At 41.6% G+C, this 25,018-nt stretch overlaps 1 protein-coding gene across 1 annotated transcript in view; it reads left to right on the forward strand.

Annotated features, from left to right (window-relative positions):
* nat16 (N-acetyltransferase 16) overlaps window positions 1–22,399 on the forward strand; it is a 47,403-nt gene extending 25,004 nt beyond the window's left edge. Inside the window, exons 2-5 of the mRNA XM_041782467.1 lie at window positions 8,829–9,054; window positions 10,207–10,431; window positions 10,506–10,843; window positions 20,515–22,399. Coding sequence (XP_041638401.1) covers window positions 8,839–9,054; window positions 10,207–10,431; window positions 10,506–10,843; window positions 20,515–20,743 — 1,008 coding nt within the window. The 5' untranslated portion in view covers window positions 8,829–8,838 and the 3' untranslated portion in view covers window positions 20,744–22,399. The remainder of the gene's footprint in view (window positions 1–8,828; window positions 9,055–10,206; window positions 10,432–10,505; window positions 10,844–20,514) is intronic.
* The last annotated feature ends 2,619 nt before the right edge of the window (window positions 22,400–25,018 follow it).

Here is a 25,018-nt window from a genome sequence, read left to right on the forward strand (position 1 = left end):
ATTCTACATACTGTAGAATAACCAATGTACGTCAGCCATTCTACATACTGTAGAATAACCACTGTATGTCAGCCATTCTACATACGGTAGAATAACCACATTATGTCATTCTTTCCACATACTGTAGAATAACCACATTATGTCAGGCATTCTACATACTATAAAATAATCACTGTATGTAAGCCATTCTACACACTGTAGAAAAACCCCTGTATGTCAGCCATTCTACATACTGTAGAATAACCACATTTGTCAGCCATTCTACATACTATAGAATAACCACATTATGTCAGCCATTCTACATACTGTAGAATAACCACATTATGTCAGCCATTCTACATACTGTAGAAAAACCACATTATGTCAGCCATTCTACATCCTGTAGAATAACCACATTATGTCAGCCATTCTACATACTGTAGAATAACCACTGTATGTCAGCCATTCTACATACTGTAGAATAACCACATAATGTCAGCCATTCTACATACTGTAGAATAACCACATTATGTCAGCCATTCTACATACTGTAGAATAACCACAATAGGTCAGCCATTCTACATCCTGTAGAATAACCACATTATGTCAGCAATTCTACATCCTGTAGAATAACCACATTATGTCAGCCATTCTACATACTGTAGAATAACCACTGTTTGTCAGCCATTGTACATCCTGTAGAATAACCACTGTATGTCAGCCATTCTACATCCTGTAGAATAACCACATTATGTCAGCCATTCTACATACTGTAGAATAACCACATTATGTCAGCCATTCTACATCCTGTAGAATAACCACATTATGTCAGCCATTCTACATACTGTAAAATAATCACTGTATGTAAGCCATTCTACACAGTGTAGAAAAACCCCTGTATGTCAGCCATTCTACATACTGTAGAATAACCACATAATGTCAGCCATTCTACATACTGTAGAATAACCACATTATGTCAGCCATTCAACATACTGTAGAATAACCACATTAGGTCAGCCATTCTACATCCTGTAGAATAACCACATTATGTCAGCCATTCTACATCCTGTAGAATAACCACATTATGTCAGCCATTCTACATCCTGTAGAATAACCACATTATGTCAGCCATTCTACATACTGTAGAATAACCACTGTATGTCAGCCATTGTACATCCTGTACAATAACCACTGTATGTCAGCCATTCTACATACTGTAAGATAACCATTGTACGTCAGCCATTCTACATCCTGTAAAATAACCACTGTATGTCAGCCATTCTACATACGGTAGAATAACCACATTATGTCATTCTTTCCACATACTGTAGAATAACCACATTATGTCAGCCATTCTACATACTGTAAAATAATCACTGTATGTAAGCCATTCTACACACTGTAGAAAAACCCCTGTATGTCAGCCATTCTACATAGTGTAGAATAACCACATAATGTCAGCCATTCTACATACTGTAGAATAACCACATTATGTCAGACATTCTACATACTGTAGAAAAACCACATTAGGTCAGCCATTCTACATCCTGTAGAATCACCACATTATGTCAGCAATTCCACATACTGTAGAATAACCACATTATGTCAGCCATTCTACATCCTGTAGAATAACCACATTATGCCAGCCATTCTTCATACTGTAGAATAACCACTGTATGTCAGCCATTGTACATCCTGTTGAATAACCACTCTATGTCAGCCATTCTACATACTGTAGAATAACCACTGTATGTCAGGCATTCTACATACTGTAGAATTACCACATTATGTCAGCCATTCCACATACGGTAGAATCATCCCTGTATGTCAGCCATTCTACATACTGTAGAATAACCACATAATGTCAGCCATTCTACATACTGTAGAATAACCCCTGTATGTCAGCCATTCTACATCCTGTAGGAAAAACCACATTATGTCAGCCATTCTACAAACTGTAGAAAAACCACATTATGTCAGCCATTCTACATACTGTAGAATAACCACATTATGTCAGCCATTCTACATACGGTAGAATAACCACATTATGTCATTCTTTCCACATACAATAGAATAACCACATTATGTCAGCCATTCTACATATTGTAAAATAATCACTGTATGTAAGCCATTCTAAACACTGTAGAAAAACCCCTGTATGTCAGCCATTCTACATACTGTAGAATAACCACATAATGTCAGCCATTCTACATACTGTAGAATAACCCCTGTATGTCAGCCATTCTACATACTGTAGAATAACCACATTATGTCAGCCATTCTACATCCTGTAGGAAAAACCACATTATGTCAGCCATTCTACAAACTGTAGAATAACCAATGTACGTCAGCCATTCTACATACTGTAGAATAACCACATTATGTAAGCCATTCTACATATGGTAGAATAACCACATTATGTCATTCTTTCCACATACTGTAGAATAACCACATTATGTCAGCCATTCTACATACTGTAAAATAATCACTGTATGTAAGCCATTCTACACATTGTAGAAAAACCCCTGTATGTCAGCCATTCTACATACTGTAGAATAACCACATAATGTCAGCCATTCTACATCCTGTAGGAATAACCACATTATGTCAGCCATTCTGTATGTCAGCCATTCTACATCCTGTAAAATAACCACATTATGTCAGCCATTCTACATCCTGTAGAATAACCACATTATGTCAGCCATTCTACATCCTGTAGGAATAACCACATTATGTCAGCCATTCTGTATGTCAGCCATTCTACATCCTGTAAAATAACCACATTATGTCAGCCATTCTACATCCTGTAGAATAACCACTGTATGTCAGCCATTCTACATACTGTAGAATAACCAATGTACGTCAGCCATTCTATATACTGTAGAATAACCACTGTATGTCAGCCATTCTACATACGGTAGAATAACCACATTATGTCATTCTTTCCACATACTGTAGAATAACCACATTATGTCAGGCATTCTACATACTATAAAATAATCACTGTATGTAAGCCATTCTACACACTGTAGAAAAACCCCTGTATGTCAGCCATTCTACATACTGTAGAATAACCACATAATGTCAGCCATTCTACATACTGTAGAATAACCACATTTGTCAGCCATTCTACATACTATAGAATAACCACATTATGTCAGCCATTCTACATACTGTAGAAAAACCACATTATGTCAGCCATTCTACATCCTGTAGAATAACCACATTATGTCAGCCATTCTACATACTGTAGAATAACCACTGTATGTCAGCCATTCTACATACTGTAGAATAACCACATAATGTCAGCCATTCTACATACTGTAGAATAACCACATTATGTCAGCCATTCTACATACTGTAGAATAACCACAATAGGTCAGCCATTCTACATCCTGTAGAATAACCACATTATGTCAGCAATTCTACATCCTGTAGAATAACCACATTATGTCAGCCATTCTACATACTGTAGAATAACCACTGTATGTCAGCCATTGTACATCCTGTAGAATAACCACTGTATGTCAGCCATTCTACACACGGTAGAATAACCACATTATGTCATTCTTTCCACATACTGTAGAATAACCACATTATGTCAGACATTTCTACATACTGTAGAAAAACCACATTAGGTCAGCCATTCTACATCCTGTAGAATCACCACATTATGTCAGCAATTCTACATCCTGTAGAATAACCACATTATGTCAGCCATCTACATCCTGTAGAATAACCACATTATGTCAGCCATTCTTCATACTGTAGAATAACCACTGTATGTCAGCCATTGTACATCCTGTAGAATAACCCCTGTATTTCAGCCATTCTACATACTGTAGAATAACCACTGTATGTCAGCCATTCTACATACTGTAGAATAACCACTGTATGTCAGCCATTCTACATACGGTAGAATAATCCCTGTATGTCAGCCATTCCACATACTGTAGAATAACCACTGTATGTCAGCCATTCCACATACTGTAGAATAACCACTGTATGTCAGGCATTCTACATACTGTAGAATAACCCCTGTATGTCAGCCATTCTACATCCTGTAGGAAAAACCACATTATGTCAGCCATTCTACAAACTGTAGAATAACCACATTACATCAGCCATTCTACATACTGTAGAATAACCACATTATGTCAGCCATTCTACATACGGTAGAATAACCACATTATGTCATTCTTTCCACATACAGTAGAATAACCACATTATGTCAGCCATTCTACATATTGTAAAATAATCACTGTATGTAAGTCATTCTAAACACTGTAGAAAAACCCCTGTATGTCAGCCATTCTACATACTGTAGAATAACCACATAATGTCAGCCATTCTACATACTGTAGAATAACCCCTGTATGTCAGCCATTCTACATACTGTAGAATAACCACATTATGTCAGCCATTCTACATCCTGTAGGAAAAACCACATTATGTCAGCCATTCTACAAACTGTAGAATAACCAATGTACGTCAGCCATTCTACATACTGTAGAATAACCACATTATGTAAGCCATTCTACATATGGTAGAATAACCACATTATGTCATTCTTTCCACATACTGTAGAATAACCACATTATGTCAGCCATTCTACATACTGTAAAATAATCACTGTATGTAAGCCATTCTACACATTGTAGAAAAACCACATTATGTCAGCCATTCTACAAACTGTAGAATAACCAATGTACGTCAGCCATTCTACATACTGTAGAATAACCACATTATGTCAGCCATTCTACATACTGTAGAATAACCACTGTATGTCAGCCATTCTACATCCTGTAGAATAACCACTGTATGTCAGCCATTCTACATCCTGTAGAATAATCCCTGTATGTCAGCCATTCTATATACTGTAGAATAACCACATTATGTCAGCCATTCTACATATTGTAGAATAACCACTGTATGTCAGCCATTCTACATACGGTAGAATAACCACATTATGTCAGCCATTCCACATACTGGAGAATAACCACTGTATGTCAGCTTTTCCACATACTGTAGAATAACCACTGTATGTCAGCCATTCTACATACTGTAGAATAACCACTGTATGTCAGCTTTTCCACATACTGTAGAATAACCACTGTATGTCAGCCATTCTACATACTGTAGAATAACCACATTATGTCAGCCATTCTACAAACTGAAGAATAACCACTGTATGTCAGACATTCCACATACTGTAGAATAACCACTCTATGTCAGCCATTCTACAAACTGAAGAATAGTCCCTGTATGTCAGCCGTTCTACATACTGTAGAATAACCACATTATGTCAGCCTTTCCCCATACTGTAGAATAACCACTGTATGTAACCCATTCCACAAACTGTAGAATTACCCCTCTATGTCAGCTATTCTACATACTGTATAACCACTGTATGTCAGCCATGTTACATTCTGTAGAATAACCACATTATGTCAACCATTCTACATCCTGTAGAATAATCCCTGTATGTCAGCCATTCTACATATTGTGGAGTAGCAACTGAATGTCAACCATTGTATATACTGTAGAAAGTCTACTGTATGTCAGCCATTCCACATACTGTAGAATAACCACTGTATGTCAGCCATTCTACATACTGTAGAATAACCACATTATGTCAGCCATTCTACATACTGTAGAATAACCACTGTATATCAACCATTGTACATACTGTAGAATAACCACATTATGTCAGCCATTCCACAGACTGTAGAATAACCACTCTATGTCAACCATTCTACATACTGTGGAATAAACCCTGTATGTCAGCCATTCAACAAACTGTAGAATAACCACATTATGTCAGCAATTCTACATACTGTAGAATAACCACTGTATATCAACCATTCTACATACTGTAGAATAACCACTGTATGTCAGCCATTCTACATACAGTAGAATAACCACTGTATGTCAGCCATTCTACTTCCATTAGAATAACCATGTTATGTCAGCCATTCCACATACAGTAGAATAACCACATTATGTCAGCCATTCCACAGACTGTAGAATAACCACTCTATGTCAACCATTCTACATCCTGTAGAATAACCACTGTATGTCAGCCATTCTACATACAGTAGAATAACCACTGTATGTCAGCCATTCTACTTCCATTAGAATAACCATGTTATGTCAGCCATTCCACATACTGTAGAATAACCACATTATGTCAGCCATTCCACATACTGTAGAATAACCACTGTATATCAACCATTCTACTTCCTGTAGAATAATCCCTGTATGTCAGCCATTCTACATATTGTGGAGTAGCAACTGAATGTCGACCATTGTATATTCTGTAGAAAGTCTACTGTATGTCAACCATTCTGTATACTGCAGAACAACCATTGTCTCACAGCTATTCTACATCATGTAGAACAACCACTGACTGGAGGCTATTGTACATACTGCAGAACACTCACTGAAACTTTGCTGTCCTGCATATTGTAAAACCCTTGACTGGCAGGTATTCTCTTAATTGACTCTAGATTTACCAGCAAGTGATGGCCATTGTACGTGTAGAATAACAACTGACTGATAGTTACTCTATTTTGCCCATCAAGCCCTATTGTCAACAGTAGAATGAAATAAATGATTTTAAATATTAACTGGATTCCATCATAGCAGCTTTCAATGTTGACGTTAAGTGGCATTGATCCATCTACTTCTGCAGTGTTGTCTCATGTTTTAAATGAGTTCTTATGGCTACTTTTAGCCATTGGACCTGTCGACTCTAATGCTCACATAATAGGAGTAGATGGGAACCTGCATTTTTCTGTTGCCAAATATCTTAAAATTAACATTTTGTGAAACTTTTGGATAGACACCCCACTAATAAGTCATATATACTTAGAATATTTTCTTTGTAAGCTCTCACTACCATGGCATGTACAGAATCTTTGCTTTTAACGTTCGTTTTCTCACTGGATCCATGTCCATTTATTCAGGTGTCTTAGGCTGTTTTCACCTGGTACTGACATTGAAATGGATCACACATACTTGCTCACATATTTGGGGTCTCCTAAGTGTTTTTAAATTTGATAATACACTCACATGAGTTCATCAGCACTTGTTGAAGTCTGCTTCACCTTCCCTTTTTTATCAAGTCTTCATTTAAACAGTTGGCCAAATGGGGGAGCTATCTTCAGCCTCACAGAGTCCTTGCTGCTGGCTTGGCAATATGCTGGTCCTTTGTAACCAGAAATCATCTGATAACCAAACTACTATTTGATTTAATTTGTCCATAGAAGATCTCACCATCCAGGTGAGACAACAGTGTATTTAGGGACATGGTGAGTGATGGACAGCAGCTATAAACTGTAAAGTAAACCTGTTTGATGATTAAAAATACTATAAATGTATGGCCTGTGGTCTCAGCCTCCATCACGTTCACTCACTTTGTAGAAGAGCAGGACTAGGACTGAAAATGTTCCAGATCATAATGTTAATGCCAGGTGTGAACAGGGCTCCTGAATCCTCTTTATCCCATTCCCTTAAGTCTCTAAGGCTGGCTGGACACAAGATGAATTTCAGATCTTAACTGGATGTCAAAACGTGGTAGACCAAGAATATGAGGACAGATTGAGCTGATTTTTAGCCTTATTACTCTGACCACATACACTAGACGACTGAACCAGACTGTGAGACCAAACACCTGCTGTTTGTAGAGACTATTTCACAGTGAAAGTTCAACAGATGTGAGGAGAAATAATGTGTTGCAGCAAGCCCTAAAAGGGTAACTCCCTCACCCTACCAACTCCTAAATGTTCAGAGTTAAATTCTCTAGTGTGCAACCAGCCTTAAACATCACCCCTACCAGCTTCATAAAACCCTCCCTTTATTAACCATCCACATAACTGAAAACCACACATACAGGAAGTACCTGTTTCATCAACATCTTTCTGATTTCTGTCTGGACTGCTTTCTTCATTTCATTTTATTTTATTTTGCTGAATTATTTCATCACCACAATGTTCCTCTAATTTTAACGTCCCTGCTGATCCCACCCGTCATATACATCTGTATCCATTAATGCTAGTCTCTTAGCAAGGCGTCTGCCTGGTTTGAAGTCCTTTAGGATCAGCACAAATTCAGATGATGAAGAGGGTCGGACTAATGGTGTTATCCTCTGCTGTGTCTCTGATCCTGATTATTATTGTACAGCTGAATGAACCGTTCAATAACGTCTCCTCCGTTAGTATCTCATTGGTTGGTCCATGGTTAGGTTCAGGTTCAGGTCAAGATTACCTTAAACCTCCTCCGTTAGTATGTCATTGGTTGGTCCATGGTTAGGTTCAGGTTCAGGTCAAGATTACCTAAACCCTCCTCCGTTAGTATGTCATTGGTTGGTCCATGGTTAGGTTCAGGTTCAGGTCAAGATTACCTTAAACCTCCTCCGTTAGTATGTCATTGGTTGGTCCATGGTTAGGTTCAGGTTCAGGTTAAGATTACCTAAACCCTCCTCCGTTAGTATGTCATTGGTTGGTCCATGGTTAAGTTCAGGTTCAGGTTAAGATTACCCTAACCCTCCTACGATAACCTTAAATGAATGAACCCTTTAATAACGTCTCCTCCATTAGTATGTCATTGGTTGGTCCATGGTTAGGTTCAGGTTCAGGTTAAGATTACCTTAACCTTCCATTAGTATGTCATTGGTTGGTCCATGGTTAGGTTCAGGTTCAGGTTAAGATTACCTTAACCTTCCATTAGTATGTCATACGTTGGTCCGTGGGTAGGTTCAAGTTCAGGTTAAAATGAACCTAATCCTCCTACGATAACCTTAAATGAATGAACCCTTCAATAACGTCTCCTCATTTGTATCTCATCAGTTTTGTGAAGATGAAGATTGATACCAGCCTGACTATGCCCCAGCTCCCTGAGGCTCTGTCCCAGGCGGGCCTCCAGTTCACCGTGGCCACTGAGGATGACTTTGATGACATCATGGCTATGAGCCAGGACATCTATGGAGGCCTGGACTACCTGCCCACTAGGTACACCAGCTGGCTGCAGGAGACCAACCGTACCGTCATACTGGCACGCAAACATGGGAAAGTGGTGAGTTTCATAATCAGCATGAAGGTTAGGTTTAATCCCAGTCCCCCCTCCAGTTCCCTTCATTATCTCGTCTAGTGGTAGGGTGTCCTGGTTCTTGTTGGAAGGAGGAGTAGGGTGAAGATCTAGGATCTAGAAGATCTACATGGACCTTCAAACAGAGATTTAAGAGGAACACCATCAGTATACATGTCCGGTGTCTTCTCTGTTTACAGAAGTGCTGTCCACAACTACTGACATATCAGGAAGATTTCATCACTGCCCCCCACACCTGTTTAGAGGGCCCAGAGGCTCAAAAACCAGGGCTAGGGATTAGTGGTAGGGACGAGGTCTACGGTCTAAGTCCATTGGTCCGTGTTGTTGTGTGAGTGTCATATTAAACTTAGGAGGTAAAAAGTTGTCTAACTTTGGTTGTTCTTTGCTAAAACATACTTTAAAAACTATCAATGATATTGAAATGACCAGTAGAGTCAGAAAGTACCACGGCTTCTTTGTGAGCTTGAGACTCTGGGTTAATCCATCGAAAAATGATTTCACTCATTAATAATTATAAACTGTTAGTTACTGACTAGAAGGTGCAGGGCTTCTATGTGTACCAGAACCAGACTGGTGATTGACAAGCAGGAACCTGGAGCAGGACTGGACTGATGATGGACAAGCAGGAACCTGGAGCAGGACTGGACTGATGATGGACGAGCAGGAACCTGGAGCAGGACTGGACTGATGATGGACAAGCAGGAACCTGGAGCAGGACTGGACTGATGATGGCCAAGCAGGAACCTGGAGCAGGACTGGACTGATGATGGCCAAGCAGGAACCTGGAGCAGGACTGGACTGATGATGGACGAGCAGGAACCTGGAGCAGGACTGGACTGATGATGGACAAGCAGGAACCTGGAGCAGGGAGCAGGACCAGACTGATGATGAGACCTGGATCAGAACCAGACTGATGATGATACCTAGATCAGAACCAGACTGATGATGAGACCTGGATCAGAACCAGACTGATGATGATACCTAGATCAGAACCAGACTGATGATGAGACCTGGATCAGAACATGACTGGTGATGAGACCTGTATCAGAGCCAGAACTGTGCTGTTGTGTTGTCTCCTTGTCTTGTTTGCTGAATGTCTGTGTTGTGTCTTCTTCACAGATCGCTCTGGAGTCGGTGTGCGTGATTGATGATGGGGAGACCATGCTGGTTGAGGGTCTTCGCGTGGCCCCTCAGGAGAGAGGAAAAGGTGTGGCAGGAGTTCTGCTGCGTTTCTGCTCTGAGCTGGTTAAACTGAAGTACCCCGAAGTCAAAGTGACCCGTTTGACCCGTGATGATCAGCTGGGGCCAAAGGACTTCCAGAAGTACCGCATCATAACCAAGCAGGTAGACTCTGGTTGAGTACACTAAACGCCGTGTGGTAAACTGTGGTGGCTCACATTCATCCTCTTTCTCTTTAGGGTATTCTGCTGGTGCGTTTTAAAGCAGAAGATCTTAAACTTCGTCTGTCCGAGCTGGACATTGGTGGAGACATTCAGTCACCTCTGTCTTCGTCCGTTGCTACACCTGTGCGTCTGGACCAAACAACAATCCACCGTCTGTATCTAACCACTGACCTGATGAACGGCGTCCTCCCTAACTCCACCATCATCCAAGACTGGCAGCCGTTCAAACCTCTGCCCAGTAACATGGCCATTCTGCTGAAGAAAGAGATCGACTGGATGGTGGATGACGTGTCGAACCCCAGCGTGGCAAGCCTCTGCACCTTCCCTTTCAGGGTGCCCATTGGAGATGATTGGTAAATGTCCCTTACACACAGATTTACAGCAGACTGAGTTGTATGAACATAGAGGGGATGTAGCAGACAGATCACTAGTACAAGAGAAGAAATGTCTTATTGGTCCAAAGGATGTTAGAGTAGGAAACTAAACACTCTTTGAATCAAACACAGACATTTATGGTTTTATGGGTCGTATCTTTAGCAGTCCCAGTAACTTCAATTGTACTAACATCAACAACAACAAAAAAGAATTATGGACTAAGTACTAACCCAGACATACTGGGTAAGGTCTCCTTCAGTTTGGAGCTGATTGACTCGTTTATGACCGCCCACCTCTTGTAGAGCTGCGGCCTGTTGCACCAGCTATGAGCAAGTTCTGCCTTCAGTTCTGGTGTAAAGTCCACACTAAACCCTACGCTGAAACCAGTTCAGTTCGATCTCCAGTTCTGGTGTAAAGTCCACACTAAACCCTACGCTGAAACCAGTTCAGTTCTAACTTCAGTTCTGGTGTAAAGTCCACACTAAACCCTACGCTGAAACCAGTTCAGTTCTAACTTCAGTTCTGGTGTAAAGTCCACACTAAACCCTACGCTGAAACCAGTTCAGTTCTAACTTCAGTTCTGGTGTAAAGTCCACACTAAACCCTACGCTGAAACCAGTTCAGTTCTAACTTCAGTTCTGGTGTAAAGTCCACACTAAACCCTACGTTGTGTCATTGTTTGGTTGCACCACAAAGATGTAAGGTTGATTGTAACTAGTAGAGATTACGTCCAAACTAACCAAAATATTGTCGCAGATGTGACGTATTCTCTTACTTTAACCAATCACTGAAAAGCATTTCTCAGCCCCGTGTTTGCTACAGATGCTAACGACTAAAAATAATGTTTGCCAACTGCCGCTAATCATCAATCAGCTCCAGCATGGATGAAACATATTACAAGTCATTTTGCCTCTGTGGGTATTGTGAAGCCTACAGCCTAAACCTAGAGCCAGTATAAATAACACTGATATCAAGTGGTGAAATCGCTAAAGAAAAGATAATTTAACAGTAGACGGCGGAAATGATCTCATGGAGAACACAGTGTTACTGATCATGGAGAACACAGTGTTACTGATCATGGAGAACACAGTGTTACTGATCATGGAGAACAGCAGTGTTACTGATCATAGAGAACACAGTGTTACTGATCATGGAGAACAGCAGTGTTACTGATCATAGAGAACAGCAGTGTTACTGATCATGGAGAACAGCAGTGTTACTGATCATGGAGAACACAGTGTTACTGATCATGGAGAACAGCAGTGTTACTGATCATAGAGAACACAGTGTTACTGATCATAGAGAACACAGTGTTACTGATCATGGAGAACAGCAGTGTTACTGATCATAGAGAACACAGTGTTACTGATCATGGAGAACAGCAGTGTTACTGATCATGGAGAACACAGTGTTACTGATCATGAAGAACAGCAGTGTTACTGATCATAGAGAACACAGTGTTACTGATCATGGAGAACACAGTGTTACTGATCATAGAGAACACAGTGTTACTGATCATGGAGAACAGCAGTGTTACTGATCATAGAGAACACAGTGTTACTGATCATGGAGAACAGCAGTGTTACTGATCATAGAGAACACAGTGTTACTGATCATGGAGAACAGCAGTGTTACTGATCATGGAGAACACAGTGTTACTGATCATGGAGAACAGCAGTGTTACTGATCATAGAGAACACAGTGTTACTGATCATAGAGAACACAGTGTTACTGATCATGGAGAACAGCAGTGTTACTGATCATAGAGAACACAGTGTTACTGATCATGGAGAACAGCAGTGTTACTGATCATGGAGAACACAGTGTTACTGATCATGAAGAACAGCAGTGTTACTGATCATAGAGAACACAGTGTTACTGATCATAGAGAACACAGTGTTACTGATCATGGAGAACAGCAGTGTTACTGATCATGAAGAACAGCAGTGTTACTGATCATGGAGAACAGCAGTGTTACTGATCATAGAGAACAGCAGTGTTACTGATCATGAAGAACAGCAGTGTTACTGATCATGGAGAACAGCAGTGTTACTGATCATGGAGAACACAGTGTTACTGATCATGGAGAACAGCAGTGTTACTGATCATGGAGAACAGCAGTGTTACTGATCATGGAGAACAGCAGTGTTACTGATCATGGAGAACACAGTGTTACTGATCATGGAGAACAGCAGTGTTACTGATCATGGAGAACAGCAGTGTTACTGATCATGGAGAACAGCAGTGTTACTGATCATGGAGAACACAGTGTTACTGATCATGGAGAACAGCAGTGTTACTGATCATGGAGAACACAGTGTTACTGATCATGGAGAACAGCAGTGTTACTGATCATGGAGAACACAGTGTTACTGATCATAGAGAACACAGTGTTACTGATCATGGAGAACACAGTGTTACTGATCATCTCTCTATATAAGTACACAGACTGCGCTGAAGCGTCAGCGTAAGCGTCAGCCCTTGTGGAAGCCCAATTGTGTGAAGACCACATTGGGTAAAGACCAGCGAGTCTACCTGTGCGAGTCCACCGAGCAAGGCCACCGACAGGCAGCACTGCCTCATAACAGTCTAACGCACCCCAGCAGTCTAACGCAACATGTGCAACCAAAAAATACAAGTCATATATGGGAACAGAAAGAAGCACAATAGTTACAGAAAACGAAACCTGCATAATCTATCCACTTTGCAGAATGCCTCTTTTCCACAACCTTTTATCACAGTTGGCCTCTGGAACTGCCAGTCTGCAGTTAACAAAGCAGAATTCATCAATTCCCTCACTAAACTGTCTAACATTCAGGTCCTAGCCCTGACAGAAACTTGGGTCCGTCCTGAGAACACTGTAACACCAACTGCTCTATCAGTTGATGCAGTGTTCTCTCATACACCTCGCTCTTCTGGCCGAGGAGGTGGCACAGGCATTATTCTTTCTCATAGCTGGAACTTCAGCCAGTTCAAACCCTTGGACAATAACACCTCATTTGAATATCATGCAGTACAGGTCACTGCCCCAATAAAGGCTTACATGGTTGTGGTATACCGCCCACCTGGGGTCACCTGGACAACTTTATTGTGGAACTGGACATGTTACTCTCAGACATCCCTGATGATGGCACACCATTGGTTGTCATGGGTGACATGAACATCCACTTGGATAGAGCCCAGGCTACTGATTTTATTTCACTACTGTCCTCCTTTGACTTGAAACTGGTTCAAACGCCTCCTACACACAAGGCTGGTAATACACTGGATTTGATTCTAACTGCAATTGCTCCACGGCTAATTTGAGTGTAACACCACTTCACCTCTCTGACCACTACTTCATTCAGTTCTCACTTGGCTTACCTGAACTTCAACAATCTACTACTCAATTAAGATCATACCAGAAACCTTCAGTCACTTGACCCAGCACAGCTGTCTGACGAGGTCTCAGCTGCACTAGCCTCATGTAACAGTCCTTCACACTCACTGTTAACGAGGCCACAGACACATTCTGCTCCTCACTGACCTCCTCTCTGGACAAACTCTGCCCTCTGGTGTCTAAGCCTATTCGTAATACTCCACCTTGTCCCTGGCTCACTGAGGTCATCAGAACCCAAAGGGCAGGGCTCAGAGCGGCAGAGAGAAAATGGCGTAAATCCAAACAAACCACTGACTTGAGTGCTTATCAGCAAAAACTGTCCTGTTTTACCTCTGCTCTAAAATCTGCTAAGAAGGCGTTCTATCAATCAAAGATCTGTGCTGCCACTGATGCACGCAAACTCTTCTCTGCTTTTAACTCGCTCCTCTCTCCTTCAAACCCACAACCCTCCAGTATGTTGACTCCAGACATGTTCGCCTCCTACTTCACTGACAAGGTTTCTACCATCAGCAACCAATTCTCTGAGCCTGTCCAACTCAGTTTTCTGCCACCAGCTAGTGATGCATCACTTAGCTCATTCTCTCCACTAAGTGAGAGCGAGGTCACCAGGCTTCTGCTTGACTCTAAGCCCACAACGTGTCCTCGATCCGATACCATCACATCTCTTGCAGGCGATTGAGCCCACAATCAGCCCTGCTGTGAGTTGTATCATTAACTCCTCTCTGTCCACAGGTGTTTTCCCAGCTGCTTTCAAGCAAGCGCGGGTTACACCACTGCTCAAAAAACCCACTCTCAACCCAGCCCTGGTTGAAAATTACAGGCTGGTCTCACTTCTCCCATTCCTATCAAAAATACTGGAGCGCACAGTCTTCAACCAGCTCTCAGAATATTTGCAGAACAATGATCTGATCAGAATCAGTCTGGCTTTAGGCGGGGCCACTCTACTGAAACTGCACTTTTGTCGGTAACGGAATCACTTCGCTTGGCCAGAGCAGCTGGTCAGTCCTCAGTTCTCTTACTGCTGGATCTGTCTGCTGCCTTTGACACAGTAAACCACCAAATCCTCCTCTCCACACTCTCTTCACTTGGTATCTCAGGATCTGCCCTACAGTGGTTTAAGTCCTACCTCACAGGGAGATCTTTTAGAGTATCATGGAAGGGAGGAGTGTCTAAACTGCATGGCTTATCAACAGGGGTGCCTCAAGGGTCTGTGCTTGGTCCCCTACTTTTCTCAATATACACCACCTCACTTGGTGCAATCATCCGCTCCCATGGCTTTTCTTATCACTGCTATGCAGACGATACACAGCTATTCCTGTCCTTTCCACCAGACGACATAACTGTCTCAGCTCGGATCTCATCCTGCCTTGCTGATATTTCTAAATGAATGAGGGAACGTCACCTTCAGCTCAACCTGCCCAAAACTGAGCTCATTATCATCCCAGCCAGTCCCACTATGGAACCGCAGATCAGTATCCAGCTTGGATCAAATAATCTCTTGCCCACTAAGTCAGCCCGGAATCTGGGTGTCATGATTGATGACCAGCTAACCTTCAAGCTCCATGTGGCCTCGATTGCTCGGTCCTGCCGTTTCGCCCTCTACAACATCAAGAGGATCAGACCCTACTTGACAGAGCATGCTACACAACTCCTGGTACAGGCTCTTATAATATCACGTATTGACTACTGTAACTCATTACTGGCAGGCCTACCTGCATGCACAGTTATACCTCTGCAGTTGATCCAGAACGCAGCAGCACGTCTGGTCTTCAACCAACCCAAGAGAGCTCATGTCACGCCTCTTTTAATCTCTCTACACTGGCTTCCAGTTGCAGCTCGCATTAAATTCAAAACTCTAATCATTGCTTACAAAGCAGTAACTAAAACTGCTCCTGTTTACCTGGAGTCCCTCATCCAGGTCTACACCCCTTCTCGCCCACTACGCTCAGCCAGCGAAGGCGCCTGGTACTTCCAGCACATCATGCTCCTAAGTCACTAGCTCGACTCTTCTCCTCTGTTGTCCCTAAATGGTGGAATGAATTACCCAACTCCATTCGATCTACAGACTCCCTGTCTACTTTCAAGAGAAGGCTAAAGACCCAGCTCTTCAGAGAACACTTTGCACTTAGCTAGGCAATTCTCTACTGTTGTCCCCAGTAGTAGATTGAGTCTCAGCCAGACTATTCTCCACTGCTGCCCCCAGTGGTTGAATGAGTTTCCCAACTATAGTTAGCTCGCACTGTCCTGCTCTACTTCTGGGATTTCTTTGCCCAGCTCTTTGGGAATGATCCAGCACTTGGTACTTGGTAAATAGTTGTTGTGAAGCCTAATGAATGGCAATTAGTGATCCCACATTTTCCTTGATTCATTGTTGCTGTCTAAAAAAAAAAAAAAAAACAACATAAAAAAAAAAAAACAAAAAAAAAAAAACTACATAATCAACGTATATTTTAGGTACTCTGCCTTAATCTCTACACGGCAGCACTTGCGTCCAGTTGAACCTGAAGCACTTGATGGCACTTACTGATGTTGTTTCTTCTTGTCTAGATCATTGCTTGTGTTGTTCTTGCTCTCAAATGTACGTCGCTTTGGAGAAAAGCGTCTGCTAAATGACATTGTAACATTGTAACATTGTAACATCATAGAGAACAGCAGTGTTACTGATCATGGAGAACACAGTGTTACTGATCATAGAGAACACAGTGTTACTGATCATGGAGAACACAGTGTTACTGATCATAGAGAACACAGTGTTACTGATCATGGAGAACACAGTGTTACTGATCATAGAGAACACAGTGTTACTGATCATGGAGAACACAGTGTTACTGATCATAGAGAACACAGTGTTACTGATCATGGAGAACACAGTGTTACTGATCATGGAGAACAGCAGTGTTACTGATCATGGAGAACACAGTGTTAATGATCATGGAGAACAGCAGTGTTACTGATCATGGAGAACAGCAGTGTTACTGATCATGGAGAACAGCAGTGTTACTGATCATGGAGAACACAGTGTTACTGATCATGGAGAACACAGTGTTACTGATCATGGAGAACACAGTGTTACTGATCATGGAGAACACAGTGTTACTGATCATGGAGAACACAGTGTTACTGATCATAGAGAACACAGTGTTACTGATCATGGAGAACACAGTGTTACTGATCATGGAGAACAGCAGTGTTACTGATCATAGAGAACACAGTGTTACTGATCATAGAGAACACAGTGTTACTGATCATGGAGAACAGCAGTGTTACTGATCATAGAGAACACAGTGTTACTGATCATGGAGAACACAGTGTTACTGATCATAGAGAACACAGTGTTACTGATCATGGAGAACACAGTGTTACTGATCATGGAGAACACAGTGTTACTGATCATGGAGAACACAGTGTTACTGATCATGGAGAACACAGTGTTACTGATCATAGAGAACAGCAGTGTTACTGATCATAGAGAACAGCAGTGTTACTGATCATAGAGAACACAGTGTTACTGATCATAGAGAACACAGTGTTACTGATCATGGAGAACACAGTGTTACTGATCATGGAGAACACAGTGTTAATGATCATAGAGAACAGCAGTGTTACTGATCATGGAGAACACAGTGCTGACTCCAAATTTCCGCTAAAATCCTTGCCACCCTTGACTCCTCGCCACCCTCCGCGTTATCACGACAGGGGGTCTCCAATGCCCTAAAAAACTGAGAATATTTTTTAATCGACACTATTGCCACATTACACCATTTTTATCCAATTTTGACCCGTTTTCATTGTTTTTCCTACAATTTAACATTTAACACTATTTTTGTCATGTTTAAACTCCACTATTTTCTGCCTGTTTTTGACACTTCTAAACCAATCCTTGCCCCTTAAGCTTGTTGTTTCTTCTGTTGATCCATTATTGCTACTATTAACCTCTTTTTCCTACTTTTTATGCCCATTTTAACCACATTTGACCATTTGATATGCTCATTTTTGGTAGTTTAATCAACTTCTGTCAATATCTGCCTATTTTTTCTTTCTCAGTTAACCTTTTTTGCCATTTTTTTAAAATCAATTTTCATCCCATTTCACCAAATTTCCACCCAGTTATGCCAATTTAAAGTCATTTCAGCCACTTTTTAACTCCCTTTTACCTCTATTTATGCCTATTTTTGCCACTTAACCCATTATTTTAACCCTATTTTTTGTAACTTCTGACCCATTCCAGCTACCTTTAAAGAGGGGGTATTATACTTTTCTGGTTTTTAAAACATAAATATCGAGTCACAATGTTGGATGTCCATACTTCACATATGCAAATTTTCAAACCGCAAGATAAACGAATGTGGCAGTAATCTTGGAATTAGCGTGTAAACTGATGAAAACGGTTCGTTGAAACTCTCTGAGATTCTCCCAGTGTTCTCCCGAGACGAGATTTCAATGGAGCAAACTGATGAGGTCATCACAGTAGGACCTCCTGACTGGTTGGTGGTCCGCCCGTGCTGCCGGCAAAGCAGAACAGACCGCCCCCACAAGGCCTTTTAGCATTTAGCAACACAGTAGTTAAACACCTAACAGATGCATCCTGCGCTGCTCCTGGTTTTCTTCCCCCTCTCTCTCCAAACTATCAGGGTCAGACTCTGGGTCTAACACATATCAAAATTCGCCATAATTTACTCATTCAGACCAGTTCGTTCAAAGTTTACAAGTACTAGCCTAGCAACATAGCCACATCGGGGGGGGGGGGCAGACACAAAACATTGAGTCCTGTCGCCAGCCAGCCTCTGGGAAATCAGCCAGTCAGAGGAAAGCAAATCCGTGGAGCGCGTTTCAGATGGAGGTTAAAATAAGGGCTTCTCAGGACGCCAGTGTGAGAAACATGAGGAGTTTTTTGAGCTGTAAACCATGTGAAGCTACTACGTGTGTATCAGAGAGATGGTGGGAAGCCTTGAAAAAAGGAATAATACCCCCTCTTTAAAATCCAATTTCACCACCTTTTCCACCATTGTTGCCATTATTAACCCATTGTAGTTCATTCAAACCAATTTTTATTCTTTGTCTATTCCTTGTCTCCACATGACTACTCTAGAATGCTCATGGCTGTTCAGCACCTTCAGGTGCAGTGGGGATCCCGTGTCTCTGGCACCTTTATTTTGGGGTCGCAGGCTGAAAAGGTTGAGAGCCACTGTTTTAGAGCTATCACTATGGCAGCCACATTGTAGGGAGATCTTTACACCTGGTAGGTGTAAGATTTAAGTTAGAACTTAAGCCTATGTTGAAACTATCACAGCTACACCTTAAATACTGGGAGAGCGTAAACTATGTCGTAAGTAAGGACTTGCGTTCAAACTAGACTTCGTTTGAACTCACACACAGCTGGTGCAACCCATAGCTGGTTTTAAGTCCTTGGTGCTGACTCAGCAGGATGTCTGTCCTTTATCCACAAAAACCAGGTGACCAATCTCAGTATTTACCTGGACATGAGCACAGTGGACTAAACTCAGCATTTATCACGCCTGTATGCTGTTACGTTTTCTTGAGAATAGACCAGAAGCAGTCAAAGCACATTATATTCACATCCATACAAAATCAATCATTCAGTCTCTGTATAGTGCAAATTCATGACCAAAGCTATCCTGACACTTTACAAGAGGGCACGCAAAGAAGTTCTAACGAGAGGAAAGGCCGTCTTAATCAGCTTGGCTGGGATTGGGTCTTAAAGGTCAGTTGACAGTTTAGACAAACAGATAAAAGATCTGAGTTCTTGGAGGTTTATTGGTCATTTTACTGACTCAACCAACCACAGAGCCAGCCTGACGTTTGACCTTAGAGCCCATCATTCACAGCGTTCTCACTGACCTGTAAGGGCCTGTCCAGTTTATAAGTTTGTCTCTCATCTCATCTGCCACGTCGTCTTTTGTCTCCTACCCCTGCTGTTGTTTTAAACAGTACTGAGAGGGGTTAACAGGCCTCTTTTTAGCTGAAGGCTGGTGTGTGAACTAGTGCCACAAAGCCAGTTCTTGTGAGAGAACTTACCAAAGGTTGATAGTGCTGAAAGCAGATGACCAGAGCACTCTGTGGAAAAGAGATAGACATCATTCTACCTGGTGAAACATACTGTAACATTTCACTGACTTTAAAGACTATTTTCAGGTGGAAGGTTATTGATTGTTGCTTTATTTTACTGTTGTTATTGTCTTGTAAGGTAATGCTATGGCTCTTCTGTCCTGTTTAAACCACCTCCTAATGAATCTTCTCTTCTACACCCAGGTACTACCTGAACATTGACATGTTCGGTAAGGACCTGGCTCTGGCTCAGCAGCAGTTCTTGTGCCACCTGCAGCGCCATACCGCCACCCTGAAGGGTCACGTGATGTGCCAGATGTTCCTGGACCCGCCCCTCTGGAAGCCCATGGTCGATTTCTGCAACAACACGTTGAATGTGGAGCTGGTGAAGGAGTACACGGAGCAGTGCGTGGTGGAGGCCGACGTGGTGTAGTGACAGCAGACGGACGGACGAGAGCCAGGGCGAGATGAAGGAGTCAGTATGAAGACTAAAGGGTCTACACAACCACGAACGGACACCAAATACACAACAGAAACAACACAACCATGTGTACGGAGGAATCAAACCATGCAAACAACACATAGGCCTGACCAAACCAATCAGCTCTGAGAATAAACCCAGGGGGTGGACGATCAGTCATCAGCACAACATGAACAAAACATCACCACGAACAAGATAGAAACATTCAGAGGGTTAAACAGGTGGTTATGAGAGATTTTAAAGGCTTTCTCTGGGGCTTACACCCCCGAAATACATAGACATCAACAAGACATCGAAAACCAACTCTTAATAAAGGTTTAAAGGGTGGCGATGGGACGTTTTAAATGGTTCTTTTCCCAAAATACATAAAAACAAGACATCAAACACCAACAGGGGTTAATGCAGATTTAAATGGATGGTTATGGGAGATTTTAAAGGCTTTCTTTGAAGTAAAACACAATCAACAGGTATTAAAGAAGGTTTAAAGTCCAGTCCAGACCAAAGATTCACAACGAGACCGTTTTAGAGTGTTCAGACCCCAGCGCTCCCTGTAGCTGAAGTTAGTCAGTATTTCAGAAAAATTAAGGTTTAGGCCATTTTAGTTGTTGAAACTTAGGGTAGGGTTGGTACTACATAAAAAGAAAAACTGTTTTTTGTTTTCTGTTCTTTCATTTACCATGCTAGCGTCTTGGTTTCTCTTGTCACTAGTTTTTCCTTTTAAAAAAACAAAACAAAGGTGTATTTGACTGTCCAGTCACAAACCCTAAGTTTGTTTGACAGACAAGGCTTCTACCGCCTCCTTATGCCAGCGCCATCTTGGCTCAAAATTCCAACACCACTCTGTATCTTCCTGTTTTGACCAGCACACAGTGACAACATTAAAAATGTGGGCTGTGATCAGTCATCACAGAGATCGGTGGGTCCTGAGGCTAGACCAGTTGAGAACCAAACAAACCTCTCTGGAACAACCAGAGATGGGACACCACGGTTTTTGAAAAGGTAGAATGTCAATGCTAGAGAGTAGCTCACGATCACTGTCCTCATTCAGATTCACACTCTATGAGTTCTACACAGATAGATAGCCAGGAGCAGGAAAGAGACTGGAGCATGGGCAGTGGTTGCCATGGAAACGGCACTTTGCAGCAGTGGGAACTGACGTGAACCTCTGGTCTGAACTGGACTCCAACAGTTGAAAAGTCTTGAACCACTTTATAAAAACTAGCAGTGATGAAACCTAGAACTATGTCCCTCTGAGTGCGTTGGTACCTTTAGGACGCCTCAGTCATGTGATCCGTGTAAATATTTCAGAGGTCGTAAACAAACACGCTCAGTCAGGTTTCTGAATCTGCATAACTCTGACGGCACTTTATGAAAACGGCGCTCTCAGGGCGTGTCAAAGATGACAGAAGAGCTCTCTTTAGTGATGTCAACCACAATGACAGGTCTGTCTTTAGACAGGCGTTACCATAGCAACGGCATCAACAGATGACATCATTTCCTTTAATGAGCATGCTCCGTGTGTCCCTCAACGGTTAGCTTTGCTGGTTTTTATTCCTGTAAATATTTCAGTTACTAATTTAATCTTTTTACTGTGAATGCTTCAGTTTCATTATTAACCCCTGAAGAGTCAGCACTAGGATAAACTAGGATAAACTAGGATAGACTAGGATAAACTAGGATAAACTAGGATAAACTAGGATAGACTAGGATAAACTAGGATAAACTAGGATAAACTAGGATAGACTAGGATAGACTAGGATAAACTAGGATAAACTAGGATAGACTAGGATAAACTAGGATAAACTAGGATAGACTAGGATAAACTAGGATAAACTAGGATAGACTAGGATAAACTAGGATAAACTAGGATAGACTAGGATAAACTAGGATAAACTAGGATAGACTAGGATAGACTAGGATAGACTAGGATAGACTAGGATACACTAGGATAGACTAGGATAGACTAGGATAGACTAGGATAGACTAGGATAAACTAGGATAGACTAGGATAGACTAGGATAGACTAGGATAAACTAGGATAGACTAGGATAGACTAGGATAAACTAGGATAGACTAGGATAGACTAGGATAGACTAGGATAGACTAGGATAGACTAGGATAAACTAGGATAGACTAGGATAGACTAGGATAGACTAGGATAAACTAGGATAAACTAGGATAGACTAGGATAAACTAGGATAAACTAGGATAGACTAGGATAGACTAGGATAAACTAGGATAGACTAGGATAGACTAGGATAGACTAGGATAGACTAGGATAGACTAGGATAGACTAGGATAAACTAGGATAAACTAGGATAGACTAGGATAGACTAGGATACACTAGGATACACTAGGATAGACTAGGATAGACTAGGATAGACTAGGATAGACTAGGATAGACTAGGATAAACTAGGATAGACTAGGATAGACTAGGATAAACTAGGATAGACTAGGATAGACTAGGATAGACTAGGATAGACTAGGATAGACTAGGATAAACTAGGATAAACTAGGATAGACTAGGATAAACTAGGATAAACTAGGATAGACTAGGATAGACTAGGATAAACTAGGATAAACTAGGATAGACTAGGATAGACTAGGATAGACTAGGATAGACTAGGATAAACTAGGATAGACTAGGATAGACTAGGATAAACTAGGATAACTTTAGATCAACTTTAGACCGCCAGAACAACGCCAAACTTAAAGAGGGGGTATTATACTTTTCCGGTTTTTAAAACATAAATATCGAGTCACAATGTTGGATGTCCATACTTCAGGTATGCAAATTTTCAAACAGCAAGATAAACGTATGCGGCAGTAATCTTGGAATTAGCGTGTAAACTGATGAAAACGGTTCGTTGAAAATCTCTCTGAGACTCTCCCAGTGTTCTCCCGTCAGACTCTGGGTCTAACACATATCAAAATTCGCCATAATTTACTCATTCAGACCGGTTCATTCAGAGTTTACAAGTACTAGCCTTGCAATATAGCCACATCGGAGGGGGCGGACACAAAACATTGAGTCCTGTCGCTGGCCAGCCTACGGATAATTGGCCAATCAGAGGAAAGCAAGTCCGTGGAGCGGGGGGAGTTAAAGAGACAGCAGCGAAAACGAAGCGTTTCAGATGGAGGTTAAAATAAGGGTTTCTCAGGACGCCAGTGTGAGAAACATGAGGAGTTTTTTGAGCTGTAAACCATGTGAAGCTACTACGTGTGTATCAGAGAGATGGTGGGAAGCCTTGAAAAAAGGAATAATACCCCCTCTTTAACAGTGAGGCTTTGATAGAAGAGGTAAATCTGCAGAAAACATCAGTATTAACCTCTGAAGAGTCAACGCTAGGATAAACTAAGATAAACTAGGATAAACTGGGATAACTTTAGATCAACTTTAGACCACCAGAACAACACCGAACTAAACAGTGATGCTTTGCAAGAAAACATAAATGTGCAGTTTGCTACTGACTCAGCTGATTCAAGGATAAAATAGAAATAAAGACTAGAATTAGATCAACATCCTTGTCTGATAACTAACGCCAGCTGACAGATGTTTCAGTGTTTACCTGTGATGGTGCAGGTGAAGAGTCAGTCTGCTCTTTAACACTGGAAATTTCCCAAAAATAAAATGTTCGTTTTTTTATGCCTTTTATTATCACTGGTTAGAATTAAGATTCTGGATTAAATGTCACTACATGGACAAAACGTCATAATGTGGTGTAGCCAGAGTCAACAGCTCAGAGGGGCTAGAAGACGCCCATTTATTTTAGTAAAGGTTGCTTACCCATGGGAGAGGCCTAAAGAGCCAAGCAAATCCAGCTGCTTCATGAGTGCCTGTGTTTTCATCGCTCTTCAGTATCTTCACATAGCTGAGGGTTAGGATTAGACATGATCCTGAAACTACCACTGAACTCCTCAGTCCTGCGGGTCGAGCTATCGGCGGTTCTGCTCCGTGCTGCACAATGACAAGGCAGTAGGTGGGTGTTGATGGACAGCGGGGTAGGCATGTTAAATGTTCTCCATCAGGATGTTTACCTGGGTGCATCCTTTCTTCATTGTGAGAAGAGCTGAGGCCCAAAGACCCAGACCAGTTAAGACCTGTTCCTTTGCTGTCAGAAACTAACAGTTGTATTTGATGCCAACGCCATCGCCACCTATGTGTCCGTTGCGATACGTCGGTCAACCAGCCACTGGCTGGTTCAAATCTCACCACTACCAAAAAT

Source organism: Cheilinus undulatus, unplaced genomic scaffold, assembly GCF_018320785.1.
Source record: "Cheilinus undulatus unplaced genomic scaffold, ASM1832078v1 Contig2, whole genome shotgun sequence".
In the NCBI taxonomy this organism is placed as follows: domain Eukaryota; kingdom Metazoa; phylum Chordata; class Actinopteri; order Labriformes; family Labridae; genus Cheilinus; species Cheilinus undulatus.